This window comes from Nicotiana attenuata, chromosome 1, assembly GCF_001879085.1.
Source record: "Nicotiana attenuata strain UT chromosome 1, NIATTr2, whole genome shotgun sequence".
NCBI classification, from domain to species: Eukaryota; Viridiplantae; Streptophyta; class Magnoliopsida; order Solanales; family Solanaceae; genus Nicotiana; species Nicotiana attenuata.
The window spans coordinates 17,260,777-17,274,123 of NC_031989.1; the positions used below are offsets into that span (position 1 = coordinate 17,260,777).

General features: G+C 33.7%; 1 protein-coding gene and 1 non-coding gene across 2 annotated transcripts in view; one reads left to right on the forward strand and one right to left on the reverse strand.

Moving 5' to 3' along the window:
• Positions 4,203-13,347, forward strand: part of LOC109209024 (actin-related protein 2/3 complex subunit 1A-like) — a 16,156-nt gene continuing 7,011 nt past the window's right edge. Inside the window, exons 1-9 of the mRNA XM_019372217.1 lie at positions 4,203-4,366; positions 4,471-4,552; positions 5,712-5,797; positions 6,296-6,372; positions 7,231-7,325; positions 8,122-8,191; positions 8,852-8,921; positions 9,774-9,847; positions 9,935-9,977. Coding sequence (XP_019227762.1) covers positions 4,483-4,552; positions 5,712-5,797; positions 6,296-6,372; positions 7,231-7,325; positions 8,122-8,191; positions 8,852-8,921; positions 9,774-9,847; positions 9,935-9,977 — 585 coding nt within the window. The 5' untranslated portion in view covers positions 4,203-4,366; positions 4,471-4,482. The remainder of the gene's footprint in view (positions 4,367-4,470; positions 4,553-5,711; positions 5,798-6,295; positions 6,373-7,230; positions 7,326-8,121; positions 8,192-8,851; positions 8,922-9,773; positions 9,848-9,934; positions 9,978-13,347) is intronic.
• TRNAS-AGA lies at positions 12,947-13,028 on the reverse strand. Its single transcript has one exon. It is a non-coding gene; the product is annotated as a tRNA-Ser (tRNA).

Below are 13,347 nucleotides of genomic sequence, written 5' to 3' on the forward strand. Positions count from 1 at the left end.
GTTAAAATTCCTTAAGGACGCGCAAGCAAATTGTGGACTCGGAATATTTCTTAATCTTTACTGTTTTTTCAATTTCTTTTATTCTTCTAACAGTTTTTCTGATTTTGTGTTTTAACACAGTAGCGAACAACATGATGTATATTCTTTCCCTTGATTAGTTGGATATCATTAATACAATTTTTTTTCACTGAAATATATCCTTACGCCCTTTTTGTTAGAATATGCGCAGCGGAAGCAAGCATACAATCCAGGCATGAAATACATGTAAACTAGACAACGCAATAATAACATGATTAGAAGCACTAACCTCTTGAAATAGTTGCACAAATCCTCCAAAAAAGCATGAATCCAGGGTTGCAGTCTTCTGCTATATGCCTGATAAAACCTTTGGACGATTTTGCTTTTGGGTGGGCAAGAACAATACAACTAAAAGGTAAGTTATTAGGTGAAACCAGTCTTCCTTTAATAGACCCGAAATTAAGCCACAATAGGGGCTCAAAAACGTGTAGGATTCTGCAAGTAGAATCCTACTCTAACTCAAAAGGATAACTTTTCTCCCAAGCTACTTTTTACCCAAGTCTGTCCAGGTTTTTACTAGGTATATTCTCCCAAGCTACTTTTTACCCAAGTCTGTCCAGGTTTTTACTAGGTAAAGCAGGGACCACCAAAATAATAAGAGGCTACTAATTATAGTATTAATTCGAAATTAGCATGAATTAATTCTTACTATAATTAATTGCAATTTATTCCACTAAAAAACTGCAATTGAACTCCTCAATATGAATTTCGAAAATTCATTAATTAACACTTATTTTAACTCCCCATGTTAAGATTTCAAATGCCAGTTAATTAAATTAAGTCACTGAAAATTTAATTCAATTAACTAATTAAATCCTTTATAATTTCGCTTAAACTATTTCATGTGACGGATACAAAATCCACCTGCCGGGTTTTCACATAAAAACTTATAAGCTTACATAAGGGGATATCATCAAACTCAAAACCGAGTTATGGATTCTATCGACTAATTATTATTCACAAATGTTATTCGTTATTGTCCAATCTATTAGGCATACACTAACTCTAAATAGAGTCGTACCTTTTGATAAATCAAAACAATAAACAAATTACATTGATCATAATAATTATATCAAGATTAGGAGTATAAGCTCATTTAATGAATTAGAGAAAATGTTTTATATATTCAGTACAAAAATATCTTTTCTCTACTTAGTCCGTTCAATATACACTGAGTATACTAGCACAAGAAGTTAAAGTAAAACTACTCCATAATCAAGACAAATTATACAATAATCTTGTGCTACAATCATCAAGATATTTTGTCCAACAATATCTTTGATTGTGAACATAGTTTATTAATTATGAGAACCAACAATTTAATCTTTTGTGCATGAGCTAAGACTCCGTACACTAAATTGTCTACTACATAACTAAAAGGACACACATGTAACAAATGATCTATTTAAAATAGTACTTTATTGAATTGCATAAATTAAATAAACAATTGTTCCATAAAGAATAAAATATAATACTATGTCTAAACCGTATGGTTAATAGTATATCCCAACACTTTTAAGCAAATTTTTTGGAAAATAGTGTATCTAATTTCTACCATTTTTTGCTGTCTAGTTTTATGGGTAAAAAAGATGTAGAGATCATTAAATTTCTTCCTTTTTTTGTGCTCTTGCTGATAACTCAACAAGAATTTTCAAGGGGAAAAAAAAAGAAGAAGTTTTAGCGGGGAGAAGAAATGGTTAAATGCCGCTCAATCAAGAATTTACTATGGTCTAAATATTTTATAAACGCTGACTATATTTTAAACAACTTTAAAGATAACTTTCTCCCCGATCTAAGCACTAAATTAATGGGGTTTTGGTATGGTATAACAACCTACCCATATAATTGGTAGAAAATAGTCTTAGTTATAGATATTGGCATCAAATAGCCAATAAATATATATCACAATAATATGTATATCACAACTTTTTTTTTTCTTCTTTGTCTATATCAATATGTATATTAAAATTTTATTTTCATTCTTCGTATAAAAATAATATTATTCTTTGTATATCAATAATATAAAATTATATACATAGTTATTGCTGCCTTTATATCAATGTATATCACAATAAAAATATTATATTATTTGTATATCACAGTGTATAGCACATTGGACATGTGTATATCAAAATAGATATCATAAAAATATTGTATTTGACTATATTCACGGCGTGAAATAAGGGATTACACTATTTTTAAACGGAAAGTGAATCAATTAACATAATAGACTCCTAATATAACTCAATAAACTCAATTATAACACACAAATTTTGTATTTTTAGTTATAAAAAAGATTCTCAACCGAAAATACCCCAAAAACATAGCAATCTTCAGAGAAATTATATAATACATCTGAATACATAAATTATATTAATTAAAAAAATATATGAATACATTCATGAAATATAGCGAGACAGTGAATACAATGAAATACATAAAATACAACGGGATACATAGAAATACAATGAAAAAAAGACAATGAATATAATGAAATACATAGAATACATGCGAGATACATTGAAGTACAAATTCGCAAGCTGATCTTTAGGAATCGTTGTTCACTGAATTCTAGAAGAACTACTTTGTAAGGCCTACTAACACATAAGGTTCTAGTCAAGAGAGCTCAAACAGGTATGACAAAAAATGTTTTCTTAATTTTTCTGGATAGGCAAAAAGGACTCCTATAGAATGGCTCACTCAGTGAAAAATGTTTCATGCTTTGCAAGAGTTATCGGACATCAGTAGGGGATTATACAAAATGGTCTAAGTGGGAGTTTCATCTTTCAGATGCAGACAAACTAATATATCTTGTATGGATTTGAAACTGATCAAATCATGGGCTTGGTGTTGGATATTCCGGCGGAGGAGAAGACATGGGAAGTAGAGAGAGGGGGGGGGGGGGGGAATAGATATGGGATAGGGGATAGGGGATAGGAGAAATTTGAGGGGATATGAGAGAGAAAAATAATACAAAGCTTATTTTATGGCTTAAGGGTAGGGGGTGACCATAAATAGATATTTGGCTATAAAAAATCAAAAGGTAGCTATGAAATATAATTTTTTAAAAGGATATTTATATTTAAAATAAATAAGGTATCAACCTTTGCTATAGGAGGTAACTAATCCTAAATATTCAGTTTTTTCAAATTATTTAACTCGTAGTCAATTTTGACAAATTTTAGACAAAGTTCATTTTGTATGTATGTTCCTCTTCTTATACTCCTCTCCTCTTTCTCCTCCTCCTGAAATTTCAGTCATCGATTGACTCCTATTCCCACTTCTTAGAAGTGAAAGGCTAGTCTTGAAGAACTTAGGTTCACTCATGACTTAGTGTGCAAGACCGGCTGTCCTCTTTCAATAATATTCTAAGAGTGGGATTTTCTCTTTATTTTCAATCTTGGCTTCTAAATTTTGGATATGTACTTGAATGCACTATATGTCATCGTTTGGAGTTTGAGATGTCATTATTGGCTCTTAGTAGATATTACCTTTAAATTCTCTCTGACTTTTTCAGAAAGTTAAACTTTTTATTTTCCAATAAATTCTCCTTATTGTGTAAGTTAGGCGCATCATTTTCATCACTGAAGTTTAATTTGTTTATATCATTTTGTGCAATTACCTCGTTGATAGTTTCATACTGTTAATTACATGTTTTTATTTTCTACATTTACTAGTAAGTTTTTTCATTTTTATTATAGAAATTTTAGCATTGTCTAACTTTTTTGGGATTCATTAATTGATTGTAGAGATTTGAGTATTGATATTATGAATTCATGACTATTTTCCAACACACAATATGTTTGAAGTTAGTCAAAATGTCTGAAGTTTAGCTTTGGTAGGCCAAATTTCAGTCATGCATGTCTGAAGTTTGCCTGCACAAGTAATATGCCAAATTTCAAATAAAATTTATAACTTCATACGCGATTTTTCTCAAGTCGCGTATATCTGAAGTTAATTCTAAAATGGCTAAATTTACAATAATTGATAAATTTCGGCCATGCCTTAAATATGGGCCCTCAAAATTGAATTTGGCTATTTCTGCACTTTGGCTCCTGCTCACCATCCGAGCCAAAAGTTAGCGAAATTGGTTTTATTTTATTTTTCAATACGAAACTGATTTTATTTTATTTTATTTTTCAACACGAAGCTGATTTTATAACTTCAGTGTAAATACCGATACCACTGTTTCTTCTTCTTTTCCGTCTGATTGAAGCATTTTGGATTCTTCAAAAATACACTACAAATTTACCAATCGCATTCGGCATCTGTAGATCTCAGTTTGCAGGTACAGATCCTTCTGTAGTTCACCCTTTTTTCCCCTCAGATCTTCCATTTTCACTGAAAATCAATTTTTTGTTGATCCATTAATTTTTTTCCCTTCTTTTGTAGGCAAATTAATCAATGGCAGCAACTTCAATACATAAGTTTGCTCAGTGCATTACTTGCCATGCTTGGAGTCCCGACCTCTCCAGTACTCTCTTCTCCTTTTCTCCCCTCAATTCCTCATCTATTTTAGCCATAATTTTAATATTTTTTATAACAAGATTAGTATTTAAGTTATATATACTGACTATGTGATGAATTTTTTACACCAGTAAATTAACTTGTTACCTGTTGTAGCTTGTTACTTTCTACAATTTATTCTAGGTTACCAATCAAATGTTATTAAATAGAGTAAGTGCAATTACTTTTTAAGTAATTGCGTAAGTAATTTTTGCATTGTCAGAGCATAGAACTTAAACTCGATTAGGATTATTGCTATTCGAATGAATAATTATCATATGGCAACAAAAATTGAATTTTTATGCAGAAGCATCGCCGAATTGCTCTGGGGGTGTTTCATCTATAGAGTTGTATTCCTTTAGAAACACGGATTTTTACAGCAAAAATTCATGTTTTTGGCCTATGTTCAAGTGGGTAGCTCATACATGTCATTTTCTTTCCTTTTTCTTTTATTTACTTTTGAGTAGGATGAGTTCATTTTTACCTTTTTCTAGTGATTTTGCTCCATCACAATGGTCATGGAAGGTCGGAGCTATGTAGAGCCAAGGGTTCAACTGAATCCCATTAGTCTGAAATTATAATGCATCAATAGAATAAAAACGATTTTTTTTGAGAATGTTAATTTTTTTTTTTGACAGTGAGAACAAAAATCATTTTTTTGGTTATATATATATCCTCTTGACATAAGGGAAGATTCCGATCTAGTGGCAAAGGGAGTTGAAAAATTACTTTAGTGTAAGGTTCAAATCCCAATTGCAACATTATAATATCTTATTAATCACCTTGTATAAATTTCTGGCTCCGCCCCTGGGTCATGGAATGCAAGGTTTGGCAATTAGCAATCGTTGTTTGCACCCATTGCTTTCCATTCCAACTATATTTACAACGTATAGAATGAAATTATAATGAGAAATATGTATTTATGCTAAATTTGCACGTATTGCACGGAGTAGTTTGAGTGCAGTGATTTAGGCACCCAATATTTTATAATTCTGAATCTGCATGTGAGAGTGGTGCTTTAATGTGTACAAATTATGCTTTGTGTGGTAATGTAGTGGTATTTTCCGTGTATTCTTATTCTTAGAAGGAGGAAGAGTTGCTAATGCCTGTATAACTTGTTTTTGTAGTGATTGCGCTTTGTCCTAACAATAGTGAAGTACATATATATAAACTATCCGAGGACAAGTGGGAGAAGGTCCATGTTCTTCAAAGGGTAAATTTAGTCTTAATATCATTGCTTCATGTTATTAACTTTTTCAAAGGTCAAAATAATGGTGGTGTCTGTTGTTTTACTGCCTATAACTTTGTATTTTGTTAGAGCTTGGGTGCTCTTCCCTGTACACAACCCCCCTTCCCCATAAGGATTAGTAGTTAAATATTTGGATAAGGGGGCTATTTTACGACAGTAATAAAATCTGTTGCTCTCCTTCAATTTTATTTTCTAAGGTCCATTGCTGTGCTGTTGAAAATTTTGAAGAACTTTTCTTTCATGTTATTTGGTAATTTTTTTTTTTAAATGACCACAATTGAAAAATTGAAATTTAAGGAAAAGAAAAACTCTATATAATTTGGTAATCTATCTCCACTCCCTTATTTTTTGTTTATCCATTATTCATCTTCCACAATCATGTCTTAGTGTTATGTTTTATTCTTGTTCCATTTTACTTAAACGTTTTCATTTATTTGATTCTTATGGTTTTTGATGCTGCAGCATGACCAAATTGTGTCCGGTATAGATTGGAGTTCAAGATCCAACAAAATAGTTACTGTTTCTCATGATCGTAATTCGTAAGTGACTATCCACCTTTGAGTTTTTAGAGTTTGATATCATTAAATAGGCGATAGCTGTAAGTTTTTCATTTTACATTGTGGCTTTTTTTGTCCTGCAAGGAGCTTTTCCCTTGTTTTTTTCCTTTTCTCCTTTTGTAATTTGTTAAATCTGACCACAATGTTGTAAGAAGAGCAAGGATTGTAATATTGAGCCTTGTAGGTTTTTGTAAACTTTATTTTTGGCTTCCAGCACAAGCTTTGTGCTGAAGATTTATTAATATACTGATACCTTACCTTCTCAAAAAACAACAACAACAACAAAAAAAAAATCTGATCACAGTGAGGCTCTTTGATTAGAAGGAACTTTAGGCCTGAGAAGTACTTCAAACTACCCGTATTCAGTAACATCCTTCACTTGTTTTGGTGGCAGTAATCCATTGTTCGTATTAATATTTGTGAAGGTTAAAGCCAGGCTTTTCTTTTTTAAGGTGCTTCTATAGAAGCCACTTCACCAAATGGGGCTATAATATCTTTCTTTTGCTTTTCCTAGTAGAGCATTAATATATTTCCTGTGCAAAACGATATAGTTAACAAAGCTACAGAGTTAGTTTTATTTGGTATGACACATTTGTAGTCAGATTATTCTGTAATATATTTTCTTTAATCTTGATTCTCTTTAGTGTGTGTACAATGGTTAAGTTTGACTTGAAAAAGATTAACGTAAGATGGACGGAGTGTGGGAAAAGAGGATGAAAGGGGTGTGTGTGTGTGAGAGAGAGAGAGTGTGTGTGTGCTCGCGTGTGCTTGTTCCATGATTGCACAGTGTGGGTTATCTAGTATGAATTGATGTGCTGAGGAGAATAATATTCTCTGTAGATATGTTTGGAACCAAGAAGCGTCAGGGTGGGTTCCTACTCTGGTCATTCTCAGGCTAAATCGTGCAGCACTTTGTGTGCAGTGGAGTCCAAAAGGTATTCAACTCCGTCTTAAATCAAAAGTGTCTTTCTGTATGCTCTCTTTTTTTTTGATGAAGTAAATAAATTCTATTAAAATTTGCAGTAAGACAGTGCATCTGATTTCAAAAGTCTGAATATACAATCCATGATCAGAGACTACTCTTGCAAAACATTATTATATTCTAACATCTTTTCTAGCTTAAAACAACTATTCAACATTATTGGAAGTCAACTCTATTTTTGTGTTCTCGCATAACTTCCTTTTCCCTTTAAAAAGCATCTTAGAGTTCTTTCTTTCCACAAAAACCACCAAATACATGGTGGTATGGTATCTGATATCCTCCTTTTGCTTTTGTTCAACCCTCTTCTCCTCCAGCCAAGCAATACATCCTTCATTGTCCTGGGAATTACTCACATTACCTCATAGATGCCTAGGAACATATTCCACTGTTGAGAAGCCACTTTTCCATACATAAAAAGATGGTTTTGTGTCTCTTTCACACATACGACATCAGTTAGAAGTTCGTAGACCCCTCTTCTGCAAGCTGTTCTATGTCAAAATGGCTTCACGTATATGGCTTAACCTCTTTTTACATGTTCTTTTCCCCCCTCATTTCTGGGTCACTGATTCTATGTCTGAATTTCCAACTTTACAAAACTAGGTCTTCAATATTCTTCTTATTTTATTAGAGAGCCACAGACGATGTCCAACTGGGCTCATTTTTAATCTTCCATCACACTAGCATATTTCTGACATGAAACCATAAACTTGCTTCAGTTTTTTTTATTAGGTATTAAATTTTTCTTGCAGAAAACAAGTTTGCTGTTGGAAGTGGGGCTAAAACTGTTTGTATATGCTACTATGAGCAAGAAAATAACTGGTAATATTACTTCCCCGTCTGATAGTTGAACAAGTTAAATCCTTAGCAAATGTGGTGGAGAAAGAATGACACGCACAGATGGTTTTGTATGTGTAAATGCTACCGTATGTCTTAGAATTGGGGCCACATTAGTTAGATGCATGAGTTTCATCATTCGCATTCAGTAAACTGTAGAATGGATTTCTAATGAAGTTGTTCATACCGTAGCATTACTGAAAATCTTGCCTTTCTAGACTAGGAGCAGTTTTTCCTTGGCTGGTATTTCACTCTTAGTTTGTTGATGTAGTTTATCTGGTTCCTGCATAGGACATTGTTATCTGTAAATTTAGTATTCTGTCAATCCATAGGTATACACCAGCCAAACTTTATGACTAATGATGAACAAAAAAGCCCCACTCCTAGTTTGATGGTGTAGTTTATGTGATTCATGCATAGGACAATGTTATATGTGAGTTTGCTATGCTGTCAATCCATAGGTGTATACAAGCCAAACTTTATGGCTAAAGATGAACAAAAAAAACCTCTATGACTAATCTCTGAGGTGAAAGATATACTGACATCTTGCTTTACACACAAGCTAACACTTACACTAGTCATTACTTGTGGAGTAACGATTACGTTTTACAGGAACATGTCTAATTTATCTTTATTTTTTCTCAGGTGGGTGAGTAAGCTAATCAGGAAAAGGCATGATTCATCGGTAACAAGTATTGCCTGGCATCCGAATAATGTGCGTCTGTTTCTCTATATATTATATTGCATCATGTAGCAGCGAAAGAATACCCTGACATTCATTTTAATAGTTGCATTGTTATTTGCAAAATATTTTCAACGAAGGATGTGAGGACTATTCTTTCTCTCAGCTTGCAGCTCTGTCGCTTTGAGTATTCCACTAAAATTGCTGACCAGTTGCTATGAATTTATTGACACAAACTTAAGTAGTCTTGCAATTCTCACGGAAATCCCCATATATCTCTTTCTCTTTTAGTAGCATTAGAAGTTGAAAGCTGCCGTAGATGCTGGAATGATGCATTCCAAGATTAACTTAAGGAAATGCCTCAGAGTTGATGGTCTGGTTCCTCTTTGTTTTTCCCTTTTGTTTCCTTAAATCGGTGGACGTAAAACTGGGTCATGACTAGTTATAGCGTAGAGTCAACTGGAAGAAGGTAATGTTGCTTATTAAATAAAAATGAAAATGTGATCTTGAAAGAAAAGTTTAAGGGCCCGCTGGCTGCTGACATAGGAGATATTATCTTATCACCAATCTCTCTTGATATTAATGCGAGGAGTATTTTGAGCTCCTATTGACCTGTCATAGATCTCACCTAATAAAACTTCGGAATATGTGATATATCATCCATTTTGTTAATACTTTATGAAGCCCATTCATATTGATCCCTATAACAAAGCTAACTTTGCTTGTTTCAGCCCACTGCCAAATCTTGGTAAATCTTATGTCTTGCGTCAAGATAATGGTTTAACTAAATGTTTGATACACTTGCTACTATAAGTTCAGTGGCTTTATTTAATTAAAAGGGTTAGCTAGTCTGTTAACTGAACTTTTGGTAAAATATTCCTGCAGATTCTCCTAGCAACAACATCCACTGATGGTAAATGTCGAGTATTTTCAACATTCATTAAAGGTGTCGATGCAAAGTATGTTTATCAAAATTTTGTTCTCTCCATTCAATAAGATTTCTTCAGTGTACATGGTTTCTTATAATTACTCACTCAACGGATCAGGGACTCTGCAATGGGGAATTCTGCAGATACCAAATTTGGAGAGGTCTGAATTATATCTTATTACCCTGCTTATCCAATTCTATATTTATGTTCAAAAGATATGTTCCTCGTATCTTACCCTTAACGAGTTTGTTTAAATACCCCTCCGTCAGATAGAAGAGAACTTCATAAATATACTAACTTATTCATTGGGAAAGTAAATTACGATCTTAAAGCCTGGAGCGCATAACTATTGTGTTTGACTGAATAAGAGTTCTTTGTCTTGCCAACTGAAGTTGATTTGTATTGAAAGCAAAATGAAGTTGACCTTCACTTACTTTCCTGTGGAAATCAAAGGCTTACATCTGAAATGTCAGATATTTTATATACCAGGAGCAGAAGAATAAGACACACTGACACTTATATGGGCATGGAATGGATCCAATTTCTGGCTACAAAAAGAAAGTAGCTAGCTTCCACAATCTGAGCTCTCTTTTTATAACTATTTGTGGTTTTAAACTATCCCAGCCTTAAAAGCTGTATGATTCTACTCTTCTGTCCGTGTGCAAAGTTTCCCAACCAGATACAATTCTGAGGTTTTGGCAAGTCGAATGTCGGAGATAAAATTGCTAAAATAGTTTCCCATGCCTCATTGTTGGATAAATATTATTCAAGTTGCTTGAAAATGGTTTAAAATGCGCAGCTTTGAATTCAAATTGTTTAGCTATCCTAATCTTATTGTTTTCATATTCTTGATGTGTTTTCTCCCTTTCTGTGTTGATATTACTCTAGCCCTTGCAAGAACATGTATTTTCTGTGCTTTTAACTGTTTTTAATACAGTATCATTTCTTCATTCAATTCGGTTTATTGGCAGCACCTATTAACAGGCTATCTCAAAGCTTGGCAGTGACATGTGGTACTAATAGAGGATAATCGGTTCTTCTTTTGGAAAATTGTGTTGTCTTGCAAGACAATGTTCTAAGGAATTGGCTGACAGACATCAGAAAACACTACTTATGTTTTTTTTAAAATTCTAGCTGACATTCCTATGTCCTATTTTCATTATATGTTCATGGAGTTCAAGTTCAGCAACATGCCGGGTGAAGCGGACGTGGACGTGAGGCTTGACTCGCAAGTCATTCCCAAGAAAGGGAGCTTCAAGTACCTGGGATCGATTATTCAGGGGGATGGGGATATTGACGAGGATGTCACGCACCGTGTAGGAGTGGGGTGGATGAAATGGAGGCTAGCGTCTGGTGTTCTGTGTGACAGGAAGGTGCCTCCGGAACTTAAAGGAAAGTTCTATAGANCATTCATGTGGGGGATTGTGGGTTTTGGATGTATTTAATTAATATATTAAATACTTAAAAGAGGGTGAATGGGAAATGGAGGGAAATGAAACTTTTGAGTCGAAATTTTAACGTACCCCCCCCCCCCCCCCTGGCAAATGGGCATTGTCCCATATTGGAAGAGGAAGAGGTTTTTTATGGGTATATAAGCAATTGCTCTTCTTCTAGCTCTTAAAGAGTTGAGAAGAAGGCAAGCCTCGCGCTGTCGTCGTCGTCGCTCGCTCGGCTCGGCTTCGGCTTCGGCTTCGGCTTCGGATTCGGTTTCGGATTCGGATATGGATTTGGATTTGGATTTGGTCAAATGATCGATTGATTGATTAACTTTTTGGACCAAATTTATTTGTTAATAGTAAAATATTAACAGAAATGTTATTAAATATTTGTTTTAATAACAAAATATTAATATTAAGTATTAATATTAAATCCAATCCGTTTTTCTGTTTTGGTAACAGAAAAGTAACTACCCTCTTCAATTTTTCCTCTTTATTTTCCCTCTTTATTGTTGAGTAAATGGCCATTTATGTAATGGCATTTATGTTGTGGGCGTTTTGCATAAACAGCCATTCTGAAGAGTTGCACCTCTTCAGATTTCAGCCCAACTTTGGCTATAAATACAACGCTATTCTGCTCAGAATTTCACTACGATTTTCTAAGTTTCTTCTCCTTCTTCTGCGTACTTTTAGCATCAAACAAAGCAAAAAGTAAGTGTGATTTGCTACCGAACTTTGTGTTCGCTGAAACGCTGGGTTTGAAGTACCACTACACCAGTGTGTAATTCGTTCTATCCTGGGAGGAAATAATCCATAACCTTGGGTACTAGGAGGGGATTAAATTCCTTAAGGAAACACTGTGAATTCAGTGGGCTCGAATTGGTTTTATGTCATTTCTGTTTATGTTCATTTCTGTTTATATTCATTTATATTTCCAGAATTATTTTACAAATACAGTCTACTAACAAGGGGTAATTTTGCAAACTTTGTTAACAGTAGGGACGAGAATGGCCGAAAAATGTAACGGGTGGCACAAGCAACCAATAAACAATAGTAGAGGGACAATTTTGACCCTTTTCCCATGATAAATTATACATTTGGAAATAAGAAACTATAACTAAATAATAAAAATAGTATTTTGGATGTAATGTAGATACTTTCACGGAGTATTTATATCAAATTCTACTAATTTATCATAGTTAATCGATAAATAAGGTAAGAATATATATTAAGTAACTAATATAATTCAGTGATGACCATATTCGTGAGGATATAAATCATATATTTATTGGATTAGTGTAAACACATGATGCGAGTAAATTTTTTTCGCACAATATTTAACAAAAGTGGTAACTTGCAACGTTGTAGTAAGATTCTCAACTAAATTCGTAAATCTCTACTTTCTCAGAATTAATTCTTCAAAACTATGCAAACCATTTAAAATCTTTTTTCCTTTCTAATTTTATGCACTCTAAAAGTGGAAACAACCTCTCTACTCGTTCGGATTAGGGGTAAGGTCTACATACACTCTACCCTTCCAGACTTCACTTGGTGAGATTTTAATGGGTTGTTGTTGTTAAAGTGGAAATAAGAATGGACGCATAGGTACTTTTGCTAACTAACCAGTAACCATCCATACAATCTGGAAATTTCAAACTGAAAAAGGAAGAGAGGAAATTTGGAAAACAAAAATCGTGGACGGCAGGATTCGAACCTGCGCGGGCAGAGCCCACATGATTTCTAGTCATGCCCGATAACCACTCCGGCACGTCCACTGATAGATGTCAGTAACTTTACACGTTTATTATTTGTTGTAAAGTATTTGTTTTCTCTTCTCAGCGGAAGTTTTGCCTTACCATATCTGTTGGTCCTAATTCAACCATACCGTATTCTGATTTTGAATTTTGGCTCGAAATCTTTGTTGCCGTTCCTCGAGTGGGGTGAATTCGTATGAGTTTTGGACTGATTTGATAAAAAATGCAAAAGTATTTGAGAACTTATAATAAATTTACCCAATTCGTCAAAGTTTGGGGTTAGGAATAAGTCCAGTGATATGGGTTATTTGGTCAGAACACAAATATATATATATATATA